The sequence below is a fragment of the Pezoporus occidentalis genome, unplaced genomic scaffold, assembly GCF_034315485.1.
Source record: "Pezoporus occidentalis ecotype Australia unplaced genomic scaffold, CSIRO_AGI_Poc_V1 ctg373, whole genome shotgun sequence".
Classification (NCBI taxonomy): domain Eukaryota; kingdom Metazoa; phylum Chordata; class Aves; order Psittaciformes; family Psittacidae; genus Pezoporus; species Pezoporus occidentalis.
In genome coordinates, this window is record NW_026915695.1 from 35,511 (window position 1) to 61,378 (window position 25,868).

The 25,868-nt window shown below is 60.7% G+C and overlaps 1 protein-coding gene across 1 annotated transcript in view; it reads right to left on the minus strand.

The window, feature by feature from the left end:
• Positions 1-25,868, minus strand: part of INTS3 (integrator complex subunit 3) — a 38,914-nt gene that overhangs the window by 8,808 nt on the left and 4,238 nt on the right. Inside the window, exons 3-22 of the mRNA XM_062631739.1 lie at positions 25,142-25,225; positions 22,738-22,851; positions 22,507-22,591; positions 18,686-18,752; positions 13,450-13,594; positions 12,817-12,946; positions 9,445-9,542; positions 9,009-9,200; positions 8,492-8,579; positions 8,033-8,112; positions 7,336-7,427; positions 7,024-7,130; positions 6,822-6,941; positions 5,798-5,927; positions 5,250-5,304; positions 4,766-4,869; positions 4,586-4,630; positions 2,637-2,756; positions 1,599-1,752; positions 58-126 (exon numbers count right to left, since the gene is read on the minus strand). Of these exons, the coding sequence (XP_062487723.1) occupies positions 58-126; positions 1,599-1,752; positions 2,637-2,756; positions 4,586-4,630; positions 4,766-4,869; positions 5,250-5,304; positions 5,798-5,927; positions 6,822-6,941; positions 7,024-7,130; positions 7,336-7,427; positions 8,033-8,112; positions 8,492-8,579; positions 9,009-9,200; positions 9,445-9,542; positions 12,817-12,946; positions 13,450-13,594; positions 18,686-18,752; positions 22,507-22,591; positions 22,738-22,851; positions 25,142-25,225 (2,079 nt within the window). The remainder of the gene's footprint in view (positions 1-57; positions 127-1,598; positions 1,753-2,636; positions 2,757-4,585; positions 4,631-4,765; positions 4,870-5,249; positions 5,305-5,797; positions 5,928-6,821; positions 6,942-7,023; positions 7,131-7,335; positions 7,428-8,032; positions 8,113-8,491; positions 8,580-9,008; positions 9,201-9,444; positions 9,543-12,816; positions 12,947-13,449; positions 13,595-18,685; positions 18,753-22,506; positions 22,592-22,737; positions 22,852-25,141; positions 25,226-25,868) is intronic.

Here is a 25,868-nt window from a genome sequence, read left to right on the forward strand (position 1 = left end):
TATGGATGGGTGATTCCACGCTTCCAGCTCTTGGGAATGGAAGGGACAAGCACGGACCTGGAAGGAGTCGATGACGGCCACGATCATGTTGAGCAGCTCCCCGCTCCGGAGGGTCTCATCCGGGAACTACGGGAGGCAAAGGAAAGCTGGATTTGGGAAGGGACACAAGGAAGAGGCCAGGGAAGAGCCCCCCCGGAGCCCATCGCCGAGGGCAGCGTGTGATGCTCCCTGCATCCTCGTGCCGCAGGGATGGGGCAGAACCAGCATCCATCACCAAGGGAAGCTGGAATGGGAAGAGGAGCCGAGGGAGCTGAGCCCATTGGGACCCCGCAGAGCTGAGCGGGGTGGAGGGGGTGGAATTCCGAGTGCTTGGAATGCCACCGCTTTCCCTATCCCTGCTCCTTGTGCACTGCGGGATTCCCCCCCGGAGCATGGCCTGGGGGGGACACAAAGGGTTCTCTGCCCTCTCCATGGTGTTCCCAAGCCCCTTTTCCCCATGGGAATTGCCTATGGAATGGGGCTGCAGAGCCCCAGTGCCTGGGGATGCCCCTGCTGGAGCAGGGAACGAGGATGCAGGGGCAGAGCTGGGGCCTCTCCATGCATCTGGAGGGGAGGTTCCCCTCCCTCCAGCCCTGGCTGCTGCCTGGAAGCAAGCAGCACCTCAAGGGAAAGGCTGTGACCAAGAGGCAGGGATGGGAGCCATCCCCATCCCCATCCCCATCCCCATCCCCATCCCCATCCCATCCCCATCCCCATCCCAATCCCCATCCCCATCCCATCCCACCCCATCCCCATCCCCATCCCCAACCCATCCCCACCCCATCCCATCCCCATCCCCATCCCCATCCCATCCCCATCCCATCCCCATCCCCATCCCCATCCCCATCCCATCCCCATCCCCATCCCCATCCCCATCCCCATCCCCATCCCCACCCCATCCCCATCCCATCCCCTCCCCATCCCATCCCATCTCCATCCCATCCCATCCCCATCCCCATCCCATCCCATCCCCATCCCATCCCCATCCCCTCCCCATCCCATCCCCATCCCATCCCCATCCCCATCCCATCCCATCCCCATCCCATCCCATCCCATCCCATCCCCATCCCCATCCCATCCCATCCCATCCCATCCCCATCCCCATCCCATCCCCATCCCATCCCCTCCCCATCCCCATCTCCATCCCATCCCCATCCCCATCCCATCCCCATCCCATCCCATCCCCATCCCATCCCCATCCCATCCCATCCCATCCCCATCCCATCCCATCCCATCCCCATCCCATCCCATCCCATCCCCATCCCATCCCATCCCATCCCCATCCCATCCCCATCCCATCCCATCCCCATCCCATCCCCATCCCATCCCATCCCATCCCATCCCATCCCATCCCATCCCCATCCCATCCCATCCCATCCCCATCCCCATCCCATCCCCATCCCCATCCCATCCCCATCCCATCCCATCCCCATCCCATCCCCATCCCATCCCATCTCCATCCCATCCCCATCCCCATCCCCATCCCATCCCATCCCCATCCCCATCCCACCCCACCCCGGGCCCGGGGCTGCAGGATGCCTGCGCTGCGCCTGCCGGACCTCGGTGTAGATGGAGGGGGTGAGGTAGCAGAGCAGGCGCACGTCGTCCTCCTGGCAGGCCTTCATGTCCATCATGAGGCAGGTGTGCAGGTCCCCCAGCTGCGTGGCCTGCGCAAAGCACTCGTAGAGACTCATCTTGCCCGCGGCTGCTTTGCTGCAGGGGGGGGTGGTGGGGAGGAAGGGGAGGAGGAGGAGGAGGGAGAGGGGGAAGAGGAGGGAGAGGGAAGAGGAGGGAGGAAGAGGAAGGGGGAAGAGGAGTAGGGAGAAGGAGGAAGAAGGGGGAAGAGGAAGGGGGAAGAGGGGGAAGGAGGAAGAGGAGGAGGAGGAGAGAGAGGAGGGAGAGGAAGGAGGAAGAAGGGGGAAGAGGAGCAAGAAAAGGAAAGGGGAAGAGGAGGAAGGAGAAAGAGGAAGGGGGAAGAGGAGTAGGGAGAAGGAGGAAGAAGGGGGAAGAGGAAGGGGGAAGAGGGGGAAGGAGGAAGAGGAAGAGGAGGAGGAGGAGGGAAATGAGGGAGAGGAGGAAGGAGGAGGAAGAAGGGGGAAGAGGAGGAAGAGGAGGGAGAGGAGGGAGAGGAGGAAGGAGAAAGAGGGGAAGGAGGAAGAGGAAGAAGAGGAGGAAGAGGGAAGAGGGAGGAGGAGGAAGGGGAGGAGGAGGAAGAGGAGGGAGAGGAGGAAGAAGGGGGAAGAGGAGGAAGAGGAGGAAAAGAGGAAGAGGAGGAAGGAGGAAGAGGAAGGGGGAAGAGGAAGGGGGAAGAGGGGAAGGAGGAAGGGGAGGAGGAGGGAGAGGAGGGAGAGGAAGGAGGAAGAAGGGGGAAGAGGAGCAAGAGAAGGAAAGGGGAAGAGGAGGAAGGGGGAAGAGGAGGAAGAGGAGGAAGGAGAAAGGAGGAAGGGGGATGAGGAGGAAGAGGAGGAAGAGGAGGAGGGAGAAGGAGCAGGGTGGGTGAGCGGCACCGGCTGCATCCCTGCGCCGTGCCCTGGGCGCAGCTCGATCCCAGTGGAATCCCAGCGGCTCCCGGCGCTGCTCCCCCCCCCGGGCCCTACCTGGCCTTCAGGTAGTAGAGGAGGTGGTACCCGATCTTGGGCTGCTTCTGGTAGAGCTCCGAGAGGAGGTCCAGCAGCAGGGAGAAGCCGCTGTTGTCCTCCTGCATCTGGCAGAGATTCCTTCGGGATACAGGGGAGAGGCGCGTGACCCCGGGGAGCCCGGCGGGAGCATCCCTGGGACAGGGAGGAGAGGAGGCACCCACGGCCCCGGGGGCCTTCACTGCTCCACGCTGGATGGGGCTTGGAGCAGCCTGGGCCACTGGGAGCTGCCCCCGTCCATGGGCTTTCAGCTCCCTTCATCCCAACCCATCCCATGGTGCCGGGATGCTTCCAGGCCCATCTCCCCCATCCCTGCTCAGGAGCCGGATGAGCTTTCAGCTCCCTTCATCCCAACCCATCCCATGGTGCCAGGATGCTTCCATGCCCATCTCCCTCATCAGCTCCCTTCATCCCAACCCATCCCATGGTGCCGGGATGCTTCCATGCTCATCTGCCCCATCAGCTCCCTTCATCCCAACCCATTCCATGGTTCCGGGATGCTTCCAGGCCCACCTCCCTCATCAGCTCCCTTCATCCCAACCCATTCCATGGTTCCATGATGCTTCCATGCCCATCTCCCCCATCAGCTCCCTTCATCCCAACCCATTCCATGGTTCCATGATGCTTCCATGCTCATCTGCCCCATCAGCTCCCTTCATCCCAACCCATTCCATGGTTCCGGGATGCTTCCAGGCCCACCTCCCTCATCAGCTCCCTTCATCCCAACCCATTCCATGGTTCCATGATGCTTCCATGCCCATCTCCCCCATCAGCTCCCTTCATCCCAACCCATTCCATGATTCCATGATGCTTCCAGGCCCATCTCCCCCATCAGCTCCCTTCATCCCAACCCCTCCCATGGCTCCATGATGCTTCCATGCCCATCTCCCCCATCAGCGTCCTTCATCCCAACCCATCCCATGGTGCTGGGATGCTTCCATTCCCATCTCCCCCATCCCTGCTCAGGAGCTGGATGAGCTTTCAGCTCCCTTCATCCCAACCCATTCCATGGTTCCATGATGCTTCCATGCTCATCTGCCCCATCAGCTCCCTTCATCCCAACCCATTCCATGGTTCCATGATGCTTCCAGGCCCATCTCCCCCATCAGCTCCCTTCATCCCAACCCATTCCATGGTTCCATGATGCTTCCAGGCCCATCTCCCCCATCAGCTCCCTTCATCCCAACCCATCCCATGGTTCCATGATGCTTCCAGGCCCATCTCCCCCATCAGCTCCCTTCATCCCAACCCGTCCCATGGTTCCATGATGCTTCCATGCCCATCTCCCCCATCTCTGCACAGGAGCTGGATGAGCTTTCAGCTCCCTTCATCCCAACCCATCCCATGGTTCCAGGATGCTTCCATGCCCATCTCCCCCATCAGCTCCCTTCATCCCAACCCATTCCATGATTCCATGATGCTTCCATGCCCATCTCCCCCATCAGCTCCTCCCTTCATCCCAACCCATCCCATGGTTCCATGATGCTTCCATGCCCATCTCCCCCATCTCTGGCTTGGAGCTGGATGAGCTTTCAGCTCCCTTCATCCCAACCCATTCCATGGTGCTGGGATGCTTCCATGCTCATCTGCCCCATCAGCTCCCTTCATCCCAACCCATTCCATGATGCTTCCATGCCCATCTCCCCCATCTCTGGCTTGGAGCTGGATGAGCTTTCAGCTCCCTTCATCCCAACCCATTCCATGGTGCTGGGATGCTTCCATGCTCATCTCCCCCATCAGCTCCCTTCATCCCAACCCATTCCATGATGCTTCCATGCCCATCTCCCCCATCCCTGGCTTGGAGCCCACAAACTCCCCCTCTCCGGAGCCCCCCCCCAGACGAGCCGGACCCACGCTGGCACCAAGGCCTCCCTTCCCAGAGCAATGCCAGGATTCTGGAATAGCCCTACCTAAATATTAGGTAGAGCGGCTTCCCCACGGACTCCTCCAGGGACCTGCAGGATGAGGCCAGGACTCAGAGCTCCGGGTGCTCCAATGGTGGGTACCAGGGTGGGAGCCCCCCGCGTCGCCGGGATGCTCCTGCCAACGGGCCCCAATCCCAAGGGAATCCCGGGGGAATTGCTCCTTACTCCTCCGTGATTTCCTCCGGCAAAACCTCCCCTCGGAAGTGAGCCTTGAAGAGCTCCTGCAGGCAGGAGGCCAGCCCCGAGAGCTGCTCCGAGTCAAAGTCCTCCTGGCAAGGGGGAAAGGGAGGGATGAGGGCAGGAAGCACGAGGATGCCCGGCCGCAGGGATGCTCGCAGTCGTCTTCCTGCCCCATTTGGCAGGGAGGAATTCCCCTTGGCAAAGCCTTTCCCAGTGTTCCCAGTGGGAAGAAGCAGCTCAAGGGCCCCTTGAGTCTAAAGGGAGCAAGGGATGGAGTCCTCCACCACCCAACTGCAGTATTCCCAGAGCAGGGAGCAGGAGGCTCCCAAAGGGGCGCTGGGATGAAGGGAGAAGCCGCATCCCGGAGGGATGCTCCAGTGGAAGGCTGAGCTTTAGGGTCCCTTCACCCCAAAGCCCCCATCCCTGCTGCTGCTTTCCCAGAGTGAAATCCCAGGGATTGGGCCGTTACCTCCAGGACTTGATCCACGATTTCCTGCATGACCTCACACTGGGCTTCCGTGTCGCTGGAGCACAAATCCAAGAGGAAATCCAAGTGAACGGAGGAAAGGTGCCGGGAGCAGGGACAAAGGGGGGGGCTCCGTGCTTGGGAGCAAACCCCAGGCCCGGCACCAGTTTGGATGGGTGCTGGTGCCAGGCAGACAGGAGGAGAATGGGCTCGAAAGCCCATTGCTGAAGTGCAATTCCAGCCCTGGGCACAGAAATCCCATGGAATGAGCCCCCGTGCCAAGGTCTGCAAAGCCAGAGCCTTTTAGAACCTCCTTTAGGAGGAGCTCATTCCAAGGGCATTGGGAATCCGGGGTTGGGAAGCGCAGGGACCACGTGGGGATGCATCCCAAGGGGCCTGCATCACCTCAATCCCTCGATCCCCCAGCAGAGCGTGCAGCGTGGAGCCTTTTGCCTTTCCCTATTGCTCTGAGCGTTCCAAGCATCCCATCCGTCATTCCAAGGGGGAATGAGGATCCCGGAAAGGGGTCGACACAAGCGAGCATCACCAACCTCCCCTTCTGCAGCTGCAGGACCTTATCCTTCAGGGACTCGTCCAGCTGGTCCAGGAAGGGGGTGATGTCCACAGGCTCCTCCACGATGGCTTCCTTGATGGGATGGAACCTGAATTCCCTCTTCTTTCCTGCAGCAAAGCAAGCAACGGTGGAAGGGGCCAATCTCTGCCCTAGATGTGTGGGGCTGGGAGGGGCTGGGGGGGGCACTGCTCCGGCCTCATCTCTTGCTTTCCCCCTTCCAAACCGTGTTGAGGGTACCAGGAATAGGGATGCAGGATGGGTTCGGGGGGGGGGGAAGGTGGTTGGAATTGTGGCTCCCATTCCATGGAGCTTCCCAAGCTGCTCCATGGATGAAGCACCAGGAGGTGCCACCAAGGGATGGCACAAGGTGGCCGCTGTCCTTTGCTGTCACTGGGGCCCTCTTGGGGGTCCCAAGCGGGCAGCACAGCTCAATGGGGCTACTGAGGGGGATGCTGGAGCCCAGGGTCGCATCCTCTGCCCCACACAAGTCCCAGCAGCAAGGGGAGGAACAGCCTGAGATGCCTCCGGATCCACAAAGGGGGATCCATAGAGGGGATCCCGGCCTTTTCTGCCCCATTCCAGAGGGAGGGAGTGTAAGGAAAACCAACGTTGGATGAGCAATGAAGAGGCCTGAGCCTGAGACGCCCCATTCCCAAAGCAGAGCAGCATCTGCCATAGGGATTCCCAACCAGTCCCATGCCGAGAGAGAGAGGGGAAAGGGCTACATCTGAAGGGTCCAAGCTCCGGGAATAACAAGGGGATGGATCCCAGCTTTCCTTGGAGCATGGCTGTGGATCACATCCCAGGCTGGCTGCCCGGGATTGGGAAGCAGCAGAGCATTGGCCTCAACCCCAACAGAAGGAAACCTGGAGCTCAAGGTGGTGGGGGGGGGGTGAGCAATTCCCACTGGGAATTGTGTGGGATCCTCGCCCTGCAGGGAAGGTGGAGCAGGGCACTGGGGCCACAGGATGCGGAGGTGCTGCAGGAGGAGCCTTCCTCACCTTTGCTGTTCAGATCCTCCTCATCATCACTGAAGGCGGCCTCGGCGTTGTCATAGCAACTGTCATCCTTCTCCGCCATGTGGTTCTCCATCTCCATGGAAACGGGCTCCTCAATTTTGACTGGGAAAAGGGGCTCAGGTTATCCGGGAACACACGGGGATGCTCTGGAATATCCCCCTCCACCCCCAGCCCCAATCCTTACCTTCGATGGGGGGTGAGGGTGAACTGCAGAACTCCGGGAACTTCTCCCTTAGCATGGCCCGGAGCTCCTTGTCCAGCTTGGGATTGTCAAAGAGAGGGGCCAAATGGCTGGGAAAAGGATGAGGAAAACCCTTTGCTTCCTTATGGACCACAAGCTCCCCTCATTTGGGCTTCCCAATGGCTCTGGGGGCCAGCGGGAGCTGCATGGCAAGGGCTGGCCATGGGGATGCTCCTACAGTTTTTGGGGACCCCCCCCCCAAGCCTCAGCACCAGGATGGACCCAAGAGCATCCCATTATTGGGATTTGTCTTACGCAAGGACCCGCTTCTCCACGATGTGGGTCAGGGAATTGAAGACCCCTTGCCGGACGTGAGCTTCCAGAGGGGGGTAGAAGTTGGGAATGATCTGAAAGCAGAATTCCAGGTTAACGCAGGAAGCCAGGGCTCAGCTCCTTGGGGCATCCTCAGGTACCTGGAGCATGGGGTGAGCATCCAGTGGGATCCATCGGATGGGGTAAAAGGGGACCAGCCCTTTCCTGCTTCCCTTTCCCCTTCCCAAAGGGAAGGGCATCCAGCAGGGATGAGGAACACCCTCGGGATGCTGTGGGGAGCCCCAGGGCCAGGCTCCAGCAGCAGCAATGGCTGCAGGAGAGGGGAGCTCCCTGCACATCAACCGGCCCTTCCCTCCCACCTGCGTTATCCCAGGGACCGGCAGCTCCCATCCCTGCTTCCCGCAGGATGCAGGGGCAGCCCCAGCTCTGCTCCCTGGCCTTTGACAGGGAGATGATGGCTCTGATCCCTGCCTGGGCTGGGACATTCTGCTTGCCCTCAGGGCTTTAAAGGGGACCATTCCAAAGCCTTTTCCTTCGGGAAGGATTTGCTTATGGGGGGCCCCATGCTCCACTCCAAGCTCCAGGGATGCTCCTGGGGTGCACCAAGAGCCTCGATGCTTTCCCAGCCCTCCCCCTTATCCAGGTCTAATCCCAGTGGAATTCCCTAGGGGCAGCTCACCCGGCACATGAAATCCAGCAGCGTGGCGGTGATGGCAGGATGAGGCTTCATGGAGTGGTGCATCACCAGGATGGCAGGCTCTGCATGCGGACACAGCAAGGGAGGCGCTCAGCACCCTTGCATGCACCCTCGGGTGCAGCGCCAGCGCCGGAAGGGGGCTGCGGGGGAACCTGGAAGAGGGGCTTTGGGACAAGGGATGCAGGGATGGGGTGGGGAGGAACAGATCCCAACGGGAAGCAGCTCGTCCCCACGAGGGCGGTGGGATGGGGTTGGATGGAGCAGCTGTGGCTGCCCCATGCCCTGCCCCAGTGGAAGGTGTCCCTGCCTATGGAGCTGGATGGGCTTGAAGCTGCCTTCATCCATGGTTCCATGACCCAGGCTTTCCCCACCACGTCCCCTCTACCTCTCGCTGCCCTTCCCCAACCGCTGAGCATCCAAAGGCAGATTCCCCATGGATACCTATGTTCATGATGCTGTCCTTCTCGGGGCTGAAGAAGAGCCAGTCATAGAATAAGGCCAGTTTGGCATTGGAAGCAGCAACGTTGGACTGGAGCGGGGAGAGAGCACACATGGGATTGGTGAAGGTGCTGAGCTCCCAACACGGATGCGCTCCTCCTGCCGGAGCCGGGATGCTCTTCCCATGAAACAGGGCAGAGCTTGTAGGGAGCAGCGGGGAGTCCTTGAGCCAGGGCAGCTCCAGGCCTCTGCTCCATGGGGATGCAGCAGTGGCTGTGCATTATGGATCATGGATCGGGATGGGCTGGGATGGAGAGCGGGGAAGCCGCAAGGTCCCAAAACCCCCATTGGAACCCCTTAAGCATCGGCTGCACAAGCTGGAAGTGAGCTGCCCATCGCAAAGGACCCGATGCGCAGCAGCACTTGGGCTGCTCTCCTTCATCCCAACTCCCTCCTGCATCCCAACCCCGCTCCCTGCACAGGAAACCATTCCCATGGGGATGGGGATCCCCGGGCTCACCGTGCAGGTGGTGAGCAGCCAGCCGATGATGGCCCAGCGCGGGAGGATGTCGGAGCTCAGCACCTCGTTGGAGGGATGCACCACGCCGCAGATGTACCGGATGAGGTCGCAGCGCAGGGATTGGCTGTCCGGGGTGGACAGGTACTGCCTCTGGAACCAGTCCTGGTACCGCTTCTGCTGCCCAAACCGCACCTGGGGGCGAAGGGGAGGAGGCGAGGGGCTCACGGAGCATCCCTTCGCCATCCCTGAAGCTCCACTCTGCCAACATCCCCTGGCCACGCTGGATCCGGCCTCCCATGGATGCCTCAGAGCCATCCCCGTCGCTGTCAGAAGCAGCAAAGCTCTGCTGCCCGTTGCCCACAGGGATGCTCCAGTGCTGGCGAGGGAATGGGAATGGGATTGGGATGGATGCTCCCCGTCCCTGCGCTGGAATTACCCGCGAGGTCATGAAGAGCAGCTTGGTTTCCATGTCGGGAGTGAGGCGACAAGCAAGGAACTTGCGGGATGTCCTGGACTGCAGGAGCTGGAGGACACCTGGGAAGAGAGAGGGGAGGCTCAGCCCTTGCAGGGCATGAGCGGGATCCAGGCTGGGATCTGCCAGCCTCCGCATGGAGCTGAGCTCGGAGCATTGAGCTTCGCTCCCTCAAGAGGGATCAGGCTGGAAAAGGGCTCCTTGGTGGAGGGAGATCACTGTAAGGATGCCAGGAAGGAGCTGGGAGAAAGGGAGAGAGGCTGCACAGGGATGGGATCTGCAGGAGGAATAGGGAATTCCGGACCCCAAGTGCCACGCTGTGACCAACAGGGAACGGTCCCCATGTCCCGGGCAGAGAGCAGGGATGGCACAAGGGAATCCTGCATGGGAATGCAATTCCTCCCTGGGAAAAGGCACCGAGGATGAGGCACGGGGGAAAACGGGGGGGGGGGGGTGGATGGGGAGAAGGGAGGGCTGCAAACTGCTTGGAAGGAGGCTTTGGCAGAGGGATGGAGGGGACGGGACAAAGGGAATGGCTTTAAGCTGATAAACGGGGGCTGAAGGTGCTCTTCCCTATGCGGGTGCTGGGACTGGAATGGGTGCTAGGACACTGGAATGGGTGCTGGGACACTGGAATGGGTGCCGGGACACTGGAATGGGTGCTAGGACACTGGAATGGGCGCCGGGACACTGGAATGGGCGCTGGGACTGGAATGGGTGCCAGGACACTGGAATGGGCGCCGGGACACTGGAATGGGCGCCGGGACACTGGAATGGGCGCCGGGACACTGGAATGGGCGCCGGGACACTGGAATGGGCGCCGGGACACTGGAATGGGTGCCGGGACACTGGAATGGGCGCCGGGACACTGGAATGGGCGCTGGGACACTGGAATGGGCGCTGGGACACTGGAATGGGTGCTGGGACTGGAACGGGCGCTGGGACACTGGAATGGGTGCTAGGACACTGGAATGGGTGCTGGGACACTGGAATGGGCGCTGGGACACTGGAATGGGTGCTGGGACACTGGAATGGGCGCTGGGACACTGGAATGGGTGCTGGGACACTGGAATGGGTGCTGGGACTGGAATGGGTGCCGGGACACTGGAATGGGTGCCGGGACACTGGAATGGGCGCCGGGACACTGGAATGGGCGCCGGGACACTGGAATGGGCGCTGGGACACTGGAATGGGCGCTGGGACACTGGAATGGGCGCTGGGACACTGGAATGGGCGCTGGGACACTGGAATGGGTGCTGGGACACTGGAATGGGCGCCGGGACACTGGAATGGGCGCCGGGACACTGGAATGGGTGCTGGGACTGGAACGGGCGCTGGGACACTGGAATGGGCGCCGGGACACTGGAATGGGTGCTGGGACTGGAACGGGCGCTGGGACACTGGAATGGGTGCTAGGACACTGGAATGGGTGCTGGGACACTGGAATGGGCGCTGGGACACTGGAATGGGTGCTGGGACACTGGAATGGGCGCTGGGACTGGAATGGGTGCTGGGACACTGGAATGGGTGCTGGGACACTGGAATGGGCGCTGGGACACTGGAATGGGCGCTGGGACTGGAATGGGTGCCAGGACACTGGAATGGGCGCCGGGACACTGGAATGGGAACCGGGACACTGGAATGGGTGCCGGGACACTGGAATGGGTGCTGGGACACTGGAATGGGTGCTGGGACTGGAATGGGAGCCGGGACACTGGAATGGGTGCTGGGACACTGGAATGGGCGCCGGGACACTGGAATGGGCGCCGGGACACTGGAATGGGTGCTGGGACTGGAATGGGCGGTGGGACACTGGAATGGGTGCTGGGACACTGGAATGGGCGCCGGGACACTGGAATGGGTGCCGGGACACTGGAATGGGAACCAGGACACTGGAATGGGCGCCGGGACACTGGAATGGGCGCCGGGACACTGGAATGGGTGCTGGGACACTGGAATGGGTGCCGGGACACTGGAATGGGTGCTGGGACACTGGAATGGGTGCTGGGACACTGGAATGGGCGCCGGGACACTGGAATGGGCGCTGGGACACTGGAATGGGCGCTGGGACACTGGAATGGGCGCCGGGACACTGGAATGGGCGCTGGGACACTGGAATGGGCACTGGGACACTGGAATGGGAACCGGGACACTGGAATGGGTGCTGGGACACTGGAATGGGTGCTGGGACACTGGAATGGGCACCGGGACACTGGAATGGGCACCGGGACACTGGAATGGGCGCCGGGACACTGGAATGGGTGCCGGGACGCTGGAATGGGCGCTGGGACGCTGGAATGGGTGCCGGGACGCTGGAATGGGTGCCGGGACGCTGGAATGGGCGCCGGGACACTGGAATGGGCGCCGGGACACTGGAATGGGTGCTGGGACTGGAACGGGCGCTGGGACACTGGAATGGGTGCCGGGACACTGGAATGGGTGCTGGGACACTGGAATGGGTGCTGGGACACTGGAATGGGCGCTGGGACACTGGAATGGGTGCTGGGACACTGGAATGGGCGCTGGGACACTGGAATGGGCGCTGGGACACTGGAATGGGCGCGGGGACACTGGAATGGGTGCTGGGACACTGGAATGGGTGCTGGGACTGGAATGGGTGCTGGGACACTGGAATGGGTGCTGGGACACTGGAATGGGTGCTGGGACACTGGAATGGGTGCCGGGACACTGGAATGGGTGCTGGGACTGGAATGGGTGGTGGGACACTGGAATGGGCACCGGGACACTGGAATGGGTGCTGGGACTGGAATGGGCGCTGGGACACTGGAATGGGCGCTGGGGCACTGGAATGGGCACCGGGACACTGGAATGGGCGCTGGGACTGGAATGGGTGCTGGGACACTGGAATGGGTGGTGGGACACTGGAATGGGTGGTGGGACACTGGAATGGGTGGTGGGACACTGGAATGGGTGCTAGGACACTGGAATGGGTGCTGGGACACTGGAATGGGCGCCGGGACACTGGAATGGGCGCCGGGACACTGGAATGGGCGCCGGGACACTGGAATGGGAACCAGGACACTGGAATGGGCGCCGGGACTGGAATGGGCGCTGGGACACTGGAATGGGCGCCGGGACACTGGAATGGGCGCCGGGACACTGGAATGGGCGCTGGGACACTGGAATGGGTGCTGGGACACTGGAATGGGCGCTGGGACACTGGAATGGGCGCCGGGACACTGGAATGGGCGCTGGGACACTGGAATGGGTGCTGGGACACTGGAATGGGCGCCGGGACACTGGAATGGGCGCTGGGACACTGGAATGGGTGCTGGGACACTGGAATGGGCGCTGGGATGGAGCCGCTGGCCTCACCTGTGAACTGGGCGCTGAGGACCTGCGGGTTGTGGATGATGTCCTTCCAGAGCAGCTCGAACTCCGGGATGCGGGCCACGTTCTGCAGCAGCCGCACCAGGTCCCGGCCGATCATGAAGCAGTCCATGAACTGGAACAAAAAGGGATGGAAAAGCCTCAGGGACCGCTGGGCTGCGGAGGGGAAGGCATCCGCATCCCTGCTCCCCTTTGGAAGCAGTGGGATGGGAATCTGGGGCTGGGGAGGGGGGGGCACAGGGAAAGGGCAGCAGCGATTTCAAGCTGTTCCCTCTCTTGCAAAGCCACCAAGGAGCTTGGGAATGTGCCATTCCCATGCCAAGGCTTGGTCCTTCCTGCCTGGCAAGGGGAAAGGGAGAGCAGGCAGCACGTGGGGCGATGGGGATGGAGCTGCAGCACCCATAGGGCAGGATGCGGGCAGCCACACGCGGTGCCTCCCCCGCATGGGAAGGATGATGCAGGGGGAAGATCAAGCCTCCCCTTTCCAGCCTGGAATGTGATGGGAATGGGGGGGAGCGACGGGTTCCGAAGGTGGCAATAACCACACTTCCAGCTCCATAAGGAACAAGGGGCAATGGGGACCGCTATGGAGGCAGCGCCCTCATCCCTGGGGCTCACCCGTTCCCGGAGCAGGGAGATGCAGAATTCCACCTCCTTCTGGCGCAGGCCCTGGAGCTGGGCCGTGCCGTGGTGGTCCACGATGAGCCGCAGGTAGGTGTACACGGCCATGGCGATGAGGAGGCTGCTCTTCAGCACCCACTCTCTGCAAAGGGAGCAGCGCAGCCCCAACGTCACCTCCAGCCTCCTCCAGGAGGGATCCGCGGCCCCCGAGGGGTTTAAACACGGGGCAAAGAGAGGAGCGAGGGCAGGGAGCATCCCCTGCTCCCTATGGATGCCGGCTTCTTGCCCCCTCAGCATCCTCAGAGGGAAGAGCTCCGGAGCCCACCTCAAGCTCCCCTCTTCCCCTTGGCCATGCAGTGGTGGAGAGGAGCCGGGATGCTCACATCCATCAGGATGCTCACATCCATCAGGATGCTGAGGAACACCCCGGCTCCTTTTCCACCAAGGAACCGTTCCAGCTGCTTCCCTAAGCCAAGAGCGCTCTGTGGGGTTGGGGTGATCTGAGTGACCGGGGCTGTGCTGAACCTCAGGCCGTTGGCCCATGGATCCATCCAGGATGGATCCGAAGGGGCCTTAAAGGTCATGGAAAGCCCTTTGGAATCTTCCTATTGCTCCAGCAGATCAACTCCTGCCCAACGTGGGGTTGTCCGAATGCGGATCCCCTCCATCCCTTTATCCAGCTCTCTGATACAGGGACCAGGCAGGATTGGGATGGAGCTGGACGGGCTTTAAGCTCCCTTCATCCCAACCCATTCCATGACACCAAATCCCTTTGGTTCTCCAGGAGCTGCTGCTCCCATCCCACTCCCTCAGAGCTGCTTGCTGCTGGGTGTGCCCCATTCCCAACCTCCCTTATCTGAGCTGCACGAGAAACAGCCCTGCTCCAGAATTAGGAGCTCCCTTGTTTGTGCTGGATGCCGGGAACGGTGATGGATCAGCCCCAGGAGCTGTAAATCAAGCCCCACTGCGGGCAGCAGCTCCAAGCCATCAACCCAGCAGCATCCGGGTTTGCTTCCCTGTTCATGATCCGGTGGGAATGGGCTGCGGGAGGAAGGAGGTGGGAATCGGGAAGGATGCTTGGGAGGGGGGGGGTCTGGGTCAGCGAGGAGCTGGGCATGGACCGAAGATGCTGTCAGAGAGGAGGGAGGAACCCACCACGCACAGGCATGGGATGCATTGGGGTGAGAGGCAGGGCAATGGGAACGCTGCCATCCGGGATGAGGAGGAGCATCCCAGGGAATGGGGCAGGAGGATGAGGGAGCAGCAGCAGCTCTGCTGGGAACACCTTTAATGAAAGCCCTCAGCATCCCCCCCCTGCGGCACCAGCCCCTCATAAGCCTGGCTCTAATTAAAGCCTGCCCTTAATGAAAGCCCATAAATCTCAGCCAGGAGCTGCAGGCCCCCCCCACAACCTGGGCTCCCTTCCAACCCCCCCCAGTGCTGGCTGGGATGCTCCATTGGTCTTCCAGCAATGAGCTTTAACCCTCAGCATCTGCTCCGGTGCCAAGGCCCAGCTGGGATGCAGCTGGGATGCAGCTGGGATGCAGCAGGGATGCAGCTGGGATGCAGCAGGGATGCAGCAAGGATGCACCTTGGATGCAGCAGGGATGCAGCAGGGATGCAGCAGGGATGCAGCTGGGATGCTGCTGGGATGCAGCTGGGATGCAGCAAGGATGCTGCTGGGATGCAGCAAGGATGCAGCTGGGATGCAGCTGGGATGCAGCAGGGATGCAGCTGGGATGCAGCAAGGATGCAGCTGGGATGCAGCAGGGATGCAGCAAGGATGCAGCTGGGATGCAGCAAGGATGCAGCAAGGATGCAGCTGGGAGCCCAGCCCCACAGCCAGAGGTGGCCTCGGGACCCCATTGAGGATGCTCCTCGTGCTCCTCTGATCCAGCTGCTGGCACTTGTTGGGTTTGGGATGGGGACGGGGATGGGGATGGGGATGAGGATGGGGATGGGGAGCATTCCCAACGTGCTCAGAGGCTGTAGTGAGCAGGACCAGCACAGGGGAACAGCACGGCAGTAGCATGGAATGGGCTTCAAGAGCATGGAATGGGCTTCAAGAGCATGGAATGGGCTCAAAGAGCATGGAATGGGCTCAAAGAGCATGGAATGGGCTTCAAGAGGATGGAATAGGCTTCAAGAGGATGGAATGGGCTCAGACAGCATGGAATGGGCTTCAAGAGGATGGAATGGGCTCAAGCAGCATGGAATGGGCTTCAGTAGCATGGAATGGGCTTCAATAGCATGGAATGGGCTTCAATAGCATGGAATGGGCTTCAAGAGGATGGAATGGGCTTCAAGAGGATGGAATGGGCTCAAACAGCATGGAATGGGCTTCAGTAGCATGGAATGGGCTTCAATAGCATGGAATGGGCTTCAATAGCATGGAATGGGCTTCAAGAGGATGGAATGGGCTCAGACAGCATGGAACGGGCTCAGACAGCATGGAATGGGCTTCAAGAGGATGGAATGGGCTCAAACAGCATGGAATGGGCTTCAAGAGGATGGAATGGGCTCAAACAGCATGGAATGGGCTTCAAGAGAATGGAATGGGCTCAAACAGCATGGAATGGGCTCAAACAGCATGGAATGGGCTTCAAGAGGATGGAATGGGCTCAAACAGCATGGAATGGGCTCAGACAGCATGGAATGGGCTTCAATAGCATGGAATGGGCTTCAAGAGCATGGAATGGGCTTCAATAGCATGGAATGGGCTTCAAGAGCATGGAATGGGCTTCAATAGCATGGAATGGGCTTCAAGAGGATGGAATGGGCTTCAAGAGGATGGAATGGGCTCAAACAGCATGGAATGGGCTTCAAGAGGATGGAATGGGCTCAAACAGCATGGAATGGGCTCAGAGAGCATGGAATGGACTCAGACAGCATGGAATGGGCTCAGACAGCATGGAATGGGCTCAGAGAGCACGGGAAGAGTTGAGCTTAGCACCAAGGCAGGGGGGAGATGGTGAAGAGCCAAGCCCAGGAGGCCCCAGGGCTCTCTCCTTCCCCATCCCCTCCCCATGGGGCCCTTCCAGGCCAAACCTCCCTGGGAGCTGATCCCTGCAGGCAAACCAGGGCTCTCCCGAGCCCATTGCTAAGCCCCGGGGCAAGAGGTGGGGGTAAATCCCTGCTGTCCCCGTGCCATTGGGAAGCAATGAGAGGGACTGCGAGGAGGAATCCTGCCTGCTCTGCCAGCAAAGGGCGGTGCTGAGCCCAAAGGGCGGTGCTGAGCCCATAGGACAGTGCTGAGCCCATAGGACAGTGCTGATCCCATAGGACAGTGCTGATCCCATAGGACAGTGGTGATCCCATAGGACAGTGCTGATCCCATAGGACAATGCTGAGCCCATAGGACAGTGCTGATCCCATAGGACAATGCTGATCCCATAGGACAGTGCTGAGCCCATAGGACAGTGCTGATCCCATAGGACAATGCTGATCCCATAGGACAGTGCTGAGCCCATAGGACAGTGCTGAGCCCATAGGACAGTGCTGATCCCATAGGACAATGCTGATCCCATAGGACAGTGCTGAGCCCAAAGGACAGTGCTGAGCCCATAGGACAATGCTGATCCCATAGGACAATGCTGATCCCATAGGACAATGCTGATCCCATAGGACAGTGCTGATCCCATAGGACAATGCTGATCCCAAAGGACAGTGCTGATCCCATAGGACAGTGCTGATCCCATAGGACAGTGCTGATCCCATATGACAGTGCTGATCCCATAGGACAATGCTGATCCCATAGGACAATGCTGATCCCATAGGACAGTGCTGATCCCATAGGACAATGCTGAGCCCATAGGACAATGCTGAGCCCATAGGACAGTACTGAGCCCATAGGACAGTGCTGAGCCCATAGGACAGTGCTGATCCCAAAGGACAGTGCTGAGCCCATAGGACAATGCCGATCCCATAGGACAGTGCCAATCCCATAGGACGGTGCTGAGCCCATAGGACAGTGCTGATCCCATAGGACAATGCTGATCCCATAGGACAATGCTGATCCCATAGGACACTGCTGATCCCATAGGACAATGCTGATCCCATAGGACAGTGCTGAGCCCATAGGACAATGCTGATCCCATAGGACAGTGCTGATCCCAAAGGACAGTGCTGAGCCCATAGGACAATGCTGATCCCATAGGACAATGCTGATCCCATAGGACAGTGCTGAGCCCATAGGACAATGCTGATCCCATAGGACAATGCTGATCCCATAGGACAATGCTGATCCCATAGGACAATGCTGATCCCATAGGACAATGCTGATCCCATAGGACAGTGCTGAGCCCATAGGACACTGCTGATCCCATAGGACAATGCTGATCCCATAGGACAGTGCTGATCCCATAGGACAATGCTGAGCCCATAGGACACTGCTGATCCCATAGGACAATGCTGATCCCAAAGGACAGTGCTGAGCCCATAGGACAATGCTGAGCCCATAGGACAATGCTGATCCCATAGGACAGTGCTGATCCCATAGGACAATGCTGATCCCATAGGACAGTGCTGATCCCATAGGACAGTGCTGAGCCCATAGGACAATGCTGAGCCCATAGGACAATGCTGATCCCATAGGACAGTGCTGATCCCATAGGACAGTGCTGATCCCATAGGACAATGCTGATCCCATAGGACAGTGCTGATCCCATAGGACAATGCTGATCCCATAGGACAGTGCTGAGCCCATAGGACAATGCTGATCCCATAGGACAATGCTGATCCCATAGGACAGTGCTGATCCCATAGGACAATGCTTCCCAGCTGGCCTGGCCTCTTTTAGCCCTGCTGGAGCAGGAGCTCTTTAAACACAGGAAGCTTTTAGGGCAATTAAATCCTCCAAAAGGAACTCCCCCCCCCTCCTTTGGAGCTCAGGAAGGGAATATTCCTGGAATGCCGCTCCCAGTGTGCGCTGGGCACCCACTGGGTGCTGTGTGTTAGGGCCACGGGAGGGACATGCAGCAGAGCCCCCCAGATCCATAGGGAGAGGCTTCAGGATGCTCCCCCACACCTCACCTGCAGCAAGAGGGGTGGAAGCGGGGATCCTAAAGGTCTCTTCCAAGCCGGTTGATGCCCCCCCAAAGGGACAGCACCCCAAGGAGGCCGAGGTGCAGGGAACCCCATCAGCACCCCATGTGAGGACAAGCACCCCCTCGAGAGGGATGGGGAGGTCTCCCCTCCATGGCAGGCTCTTCCCAATGGATCCCAGCATCCCTACCTCTGCTCGGTGAGGATCTCCAGCACGTTCTCAGCCAGCCAGATGTTCTTGGCTGTCACATCCCCACCTGGAAGCACAAGCACAAGAGGAGGGGGAAAGCCATTGGGAACCCAGTGTGGATCCACCGCCAGGCTCCTGGAGCACCTCCATCCCTGCATCCCCTGCCTGCAACGCGCTCCGGGTGTTGGGGGATCCATGGGGGCAGGCGGATGCATGGAATAGCATGGAATGGGGTTGGTGTTGGGGGAGGTGGATGCATGGAATAGCATGGAATGGGGTTGGTGTTGGGGGGAGGTGGATGCATGGAATAGCATGGAATGGGGTTGGTGTTGGGGGGAGGTGGATGCATGGAATAGCATGGAATGGGGTTGGTGTGGGGGGGGTGGATGCATGGAATAGCATGGAATGGGGTTGGTGTTGGGGGAGGTGGATGCATGGAATAGCATGGAATGGGGTTGGTGTGGGGGGAGGTGGATGCATGGAATAGCATGGAATGGGGTTGGTGTTGGGGGACTGCTGAACCCAGGACAGGGATGGATGGGGGGTGGCTGCATGGAATGGGGTTTGTGTTGGGGGATTGATGGGGGGAAGCTGCATGGAATAGCATGGAATGGGGTTGGTGTTGGGGGAGGTGGATGCATGGAATAGCATGGAATGGGGTTTCTGTTGGGGGAGGTGGATGCATGGAATAGCATGGAATGGGGTTTGTGTGGGGGGAGGTGGATGCATGGAATGGGGTTTGTGTTGGGGGAGGTGGATGCATGGAATAGCATGGAATGGGGTTGGTGTGGGGGGAGGTGGATGCATGGAATAGCATGGAATGGGGTTTGTGTGGGGGGAGGTGGATGCATGGAATGGGGTTTGTGTTGGGGGAGGTGGATGCATGGAATAGCATGGAATGGGGTTGGTGTGGGGGGAGGTGGATGCATGGAATAGCATGGATTGGGGTTGGTGTTGGGGGGCGGTGGATGCATGGAATAGCATGGAATGGGGTTGGTGTGGGGGGAGGTGGATGCATGGAATAGCATGGAATGGGGTTTGTGTTGGGGGAGGTGGATGCATGGAATAGCATGGAATGGGGTTGGTGTTGGGGGAGGTGGATGCATGGAATAGCATGGAATGGGGTTGGTGTTGGGGGATTGATGGGGGGAAGCTGCATGGAATAGCATGGAATGGGGTTTGTGTGGGGGAGGTGGATGCATGGAATAGCATGGAATGGGGTTTGTGTTGGGGGATTGATGGGGGGAGGCTGCATGGAATGGGGTTGGTGTTGGGGGATGGATGGGGGGAGGTGGATGCATGGAATGGGGTTTGTGTTGGGGGATTGATGGGGGGTGGCTGCATGGAATGGGGTTTGTGTTGGGGGATTGATGGGGGGAGGTGGATGCATGGAATGGGGTTTGTGTTGGGGGATGGATGGGGGGAGCTGGATGCATGGAATGGGGTTGGTGTTGGGGGATGGATGGGGGGTGGCTGCATGGAATGGGGTTTGTGTTGGGGGGTGTGGCTGCATGGAATGGGGTTGGTGTTGGGGGATCCATGGGGGGAGCTGGATGCATGGAATGGGGTTGGTGTTGGGGGATTGATGGGGGGCCTTGGCTGCCTTAAAGCACCAGGACCGTGATGCTGGGGAGCAAAGGAGCTGGGATCCAGGAGCTGGATAAAGGCTCCTTCATGGAGCAGGGCTGGGCATGGAGGGAGCTTCACGCTCCAGGGGCAGGGCAGTGCCTGCAGCGGCCGCCCTGCGTGGGGAGGGCGCAGCCGGGGGATGCTGCTTGGCTCCCGCTCCCCTCTTCCTGCCCTTTCCAGGCACACCCAAGGCAAGGCCAAGGTCAGGCGGGCCCCCGGCTCCCTCCTCCGTGGGGCAGGGAACACGGAAGAGGCCCCGTTCCTGTGGGGCAGGAAAGGCGCTCGCACGCGCGCGGCTCCGGCTGTCCCAGAGCCGGGGTTAAGGAGGATCCCGGCGCTGGGAGCCGGCAGCAACGGGAGCCACGGCGCTTCCTGTGCCTGCTCCTGCCTGCTCCTGCCTGTCCCTGCCTGCTCCTGCCTGTCCCTGCCTGCTCCTGCCTGTCCCTGCCTGTCCCTGCCCGCTCCTGCCTGTCCCTGCCCGCTCCTGCCTGCTCCTGCCTGTCCCTGCCTGCTCCTGCCTGTCCCTGCCTGCTCCTGCCTGCCCCTGCCTGCTCCTGCCTGTCCCTGCCTGCTCCTGCCTGTCCCTGCCTGCTCCTGCCTGCTCCTGCCTGCTCCTGCCTGCTCCTGCCTGCCCCTGCCTGCTCCTGCCTGTCCCTGCCTGCTCCTGCCTGTCCCTGCCTGCTCCTGCCTGCTCCTGCCTGTCCCTGCCTGCTCCTGCCTGCTCCTGCCTGTCCCTGCCTGCTCCTGCCTGTCCCTGCCTGCTCCTGCCTGTCCCTGCCTGCTCCTGCCTGTCCCTGCCTGCTCCTGCCTGCTCCTGCCTGTCCCTGCCTGTCCCTGCCTGCTCCTGCCTGTCCCTGCCTGCTCCTGCCTGCTCCTGTCTGTCCCTGCCTGCTCCTGCCTGCTCCTGCCTGTCCCTGCCTGCTCCTGCCTGCCCCTGCCTGCTCCTGCCTGCTCCTGCCTGTCCCTGCCTGCTCCTGCCTGTCCCTGCCTGCTCCTGCCTGGGTCTGAGCCTTCGGAGGGGCTGCAGGGAGCAGCAGGTTTGGGCTCTGCAGCCAGGCTGGGGCAGGATTGGGGCCTGCCTGAGGCCCTGCTCCTCTGGACCCCGCTGCGGAGCAGCAGAGCTCGGGCTTTGCCGCAGCACAAAGCAGCCCCGGGGCAGCACTGAGAGTGACTGCGCTGCTGGGGAGCAGGAGGATGCAGGCACAGGGGGGCAGGAGGCTGCAGGCACAGCGAGGTGGGATGCAGGCACCGTGGGGCAGGATGCTGCAGGCACAGGGGGCAGGAGGATGCAGGCACAGCGAGGTGGGATGCAGGCACAGTGGGGCAGGATGCAGGCACAGCGGGGCAGGAGGATGCAGGCACAGGGGGGCAGGATGCAGGCACAGTGAGGTGGGATGCAGGCACCGTGGGGCAGGATGCAGGCACAGCGTGGTGGGATGCAGGCACAGCGAGGCAGGATGCAGGCACAGTGGGGCAGGATGCAGGCACAGTGGGGCAGGAGGATGCAGGCACAGCGGGGCGGGATGCAGGCACAGCAAGGCACGATGCTGAAGGCACAGTGGGGCAGGATGCAGGCACAGCGAGGCGGGATGCAGGCACAGTGGGGCAGGATGCAGGCACAGTGGGGTAGGATGCTGCAGGCACAGCAAGGCGGGATGCAGGCACAGTGGGGCAGGAGGATGCAGGCACAGTGGGGCGGGATGCAGGCACAGCAAGGCGGGATGCTGAAGGCACAGTGGGGCAGGATGCAGGCACAGCAAGGTGGGATGCAGGCACAGCGCGGTGGGATGCAGGCACGGGGGGGCAGGATGCAGGCACAGTGGGGCAGGAGGATGCAGGCACAGTGGGGTGGGATGCAGGCACAGCGAGGCGGGATGCAGGCACGGCGGGGCAGGATGCAGGCACAGTGGGGTGGGATGCAGGCACAGCGAGGCGGGATGCAGGCACAGTGGGGTGGGATGCAGGCACAGTGGGGCAGGAGGATGCAGGCACAGTGGGGTGGGATGCAGGCACAGTGGGGTGGGATGCAGGCACAGTGGGGCAGGAGGATGCAGGCACAGTGGGGTGGGATGCAGGCACAGCAAGGCGGGATGCAGGCACAGCGCGGTGGGATGCAGGCACGGGGGGCAGGATGCAGGCACAGTGGGGCGGGATGCAGGCACAGTGGGGCAGGACGCTGGGCCACGACTCACCTGCAATCTGCTTCATGAAGGTCATGCAGACGCCATCAGCACCCAGCACCCCGTTCTTCACCAGCTCCCGCAGCAGCCACACGAGCTGGGCACAGGGAGAAATCACTGCAGCTTCCCCCCCCCAGCATCCCAAGCTCCTGGCCATGGAGCAGTACCCATTGTGCCCCCCCCCAGCCCCTCTGCTCGTGGTACCCTGGGGTAGATGGTGTGGAAGGAGCTGCCCCTCCTCACCTGGGTGCGGCACGTGTCCTGCAGCTTCAAGTACTTCTCCATCAGGATGTGGTTGATCTTGTTGAGGACGATGTTCATCCCATCCCGGCTCACCAGGGCCAGGTCCCGGTAGCACTGCAAGGGGAGGAGATGCAGGGCATGGTTATGGGGGAAGAAAGCCCTTAATGGCATCGTGAACCTGAGCGGGTAACAGCAAGGAAATGATCCTCAGGGAAAAGGGCACGGAGCATCCTTTGGGATGCTCTAAATGGATTCATTGGATGCAGCCCCAGGAGCCAAAGGGCATGGACACAACCAGGAGGCACCAGCACTAAGGAGGATGGGCTCATTGACAGCCATGTCCACACCGTTCCAATGCCCCTGGCTCCAGGGAGAATGGGGATGCTCTGCTGTGGGAAGAGGGAATTATCCTAGGGAAAGGAAGGACTTTGTCCTGGCAGGACAACGGCAGGATGCTAATGGGTGTTAATGGGTGCCAGGAAATGCCATGGTATTCCCGAGCTCCCGAGGCCCCCAGAGGTGCCTTCGATCCGATTCCCTGCGCTCAGGCTTTCTCCATCCCTTTTCCATAGAGCACTGTGGAAAACCGGAGCGAGGCAGAGGGATCCATCCCTCAGATCCCAAGAGGAGCAGCAGAGCCCCAGGGATGCAGGTGCTGTGGGGCCTGGAAGTGCTTCTGACATGCCAAATGGATGCCCATGAAGCAGAGCCAGAACACGCAGCATCTCCCTCCCTGGGTCAGCCCCACACATCATTCCAATGGGGAAACACAGGGGTCAAGCTGGTCCAGGACACAGCCAGATAGGGGGGGAAAAAAGCTTTTAGTCCCTTTGGAAAGGTCCCTGCCCTGCCTAAGAGCTCATCCCAGTCTCCCCCCTGCAGGTTAAAGCCATTCCCCTTGTCCTGTCCCTAGAGCAGAGCTCATCCAAGCCCCCCAAGCACAAGCGGCCAGAGCAGAACAAGCCCCATCCCATCCCATCAGGGCAATGCCAAGACATCACCAACCCCTTCCTTGTCGGGATTCCTGCCGAGCAGGGAATCCACAGGGAATGGGGAAGCTCTTGAGGTCCCCAACAGCCACAGGGGTGGGGAGGGAACCTGGATGGCTTCCCTGCACCCCGGAGCCAGCATTCCCACTGCACTGAACAGGGAGGAAGGACGGATGCGCGCTTGGAATGAAGGGGGAAGAGGCACGGAGGGGAGGGAAGAGACCTCCTCCCAGCCTGGAGGTGCTGAGCAGGCAGTGGAGGAGGTGCTGAGCAGGCGCTGGGTTCAGAGCCCTCTGATCCCGGGGTAATTAAAGCAGGAAGAGGAGGGAGCTGGGCCACGTCACTTGGGAATGAAGGGGTCAGCGCCCTCCTTACGGCTGGACCAGGGCACCCCAGCGCATCCCAGCTCATCCCGGCTGCCTGCAGGGTCAATGCAACACGAGGGAGGAGGCAAGGGGGGGGCTTCAGCCCCCGGGAAGGATCATGGAATGGGATGGGATGCAGGGAGCTTAAAGCTCATCCAGTTCCATAGGCAGGGACAGCTCCAAACCGGCCTTGAGCACTGCCAGGGATGGGGCAGCCCCAGCTCCTCCCTTCATCCCCTCCCAGGTCCTCAGCACCCTCACTTCTTCCCCATCTCCAGCCCTTTAAACCAATGGGAAAAGAGGAAATCAGAGGAGTTAGGGACCGGAATCCAATCACAACAGGGATTAAATCAAGGCAGAGCCTTGCCTGAGTCGCCCCCGGCCAGCGCAGCACCGGGATTTATGGAGCATCCCTCCCAGCACGCCCTGAAGCCCCCTTCAGCCCCTTCCCATCCCCTGCACCCCAAGAAGGAGCCCGGGGAGGGCTCATTCCAAGGCTTTTCCTTGGAGCTGCTCCAAACCCGCATCCCAGAGCTTTCCCACACAAAACGTTCCTCTTCCCATTGGTGAGCGGCTGCAAGCCCAGCAATCACCCTGGACCCATTACAAAGGGATTTCGGGATTCGCTCTGGAATCACCAGAGGGGGGGCTGCTGGAAAGCAGTTTTTCCTCTAGGAATTGCACACGTGCCTCAAGGTGGGGGATTCCTAGAGCTTCCAGCATCAAAGCCATGCACAGCCAAGGCAGAGCCATGGAATCCCAGGCTGGGATGGGCTGGAAAGGACCTTAAGGTCTAGATCCAGGCAGGAATTCTTTCCAGGATGCTCCCTTTAGCACCAGTGTCTGCCTCCCCTAGGGAAACCCAATTCATTCCCAGGCTGGGCAAGCAGCCAACCAAGCCCCTTCCCTTGGTGGCAGCATCCCTGAGCGTCAGCCCCTGGACCACACGGATGCAGCAAAGCCGGGATGCTCTGCTCGGCACCGGGATTCCAGGCAGGAGGAAGCCCCAGCACTGCCCCATTCCATTCCCAATGGAACAGTGGCTCTTACCTTCTGGGCCTGAGCAGGCTCCGTGAGGACCAGGGTGAAGAGCCCCAGGCAGATCTCCTCGTGCTGGGGGCTTCCTTTGCATATCTAAGGGAGAGGAAGGCAGAGGCAGCAGTGAGATGGGGCAAGAGAAGCAGGAAACCCCACATGGAGCATCCAGGAAGGAATCCGAACCGGGAATACCCAAACCATAAAGGGCCTCCCTGGAGGAAAGGGTGCTGAGAGCTTTGAGCGGCTTCAGGGGTATCCCAGGAGGAGCACATCATGGAATGGGTTGGGATGAAGGGAGCTTAAAGCCCATCCAGCCCCACGGGCAGGGACAGCTGCCCTAGAGCAGGATGCTCCTTGAGCACTGCAAGATGGGGCAGCCACGGCTTCATAGGGCACCAGTTGGACCCAAGGGATGGGGCCTGGCTGCTCTCTTCCAAGCGGGAATGCATTCCAGGAGCCCTGAATCCCACCCTTGGGATGCCAAGCGCTGCCCAGGAAGGGAAGGGGCCTCTGGAGCACGGCCCAAGGTGTCTGGGGGGGGTTAGAAACGCACCAGGCATAGCTGAGAGCCCATTAGCACCGCACGCAGCCTTATAGGGTAACATCTGCATCTGCAGCTCCATCCCCTGGCTAGCGTGAACGGGCCCTTTCCAAAGGGCTGGAATCTGGTTGCTGCGAGGCCAGGCAAAAGCTGAGGCCAGGCAAGACCCAAGGAATTCCATGTGTGAGTGTTCCCACG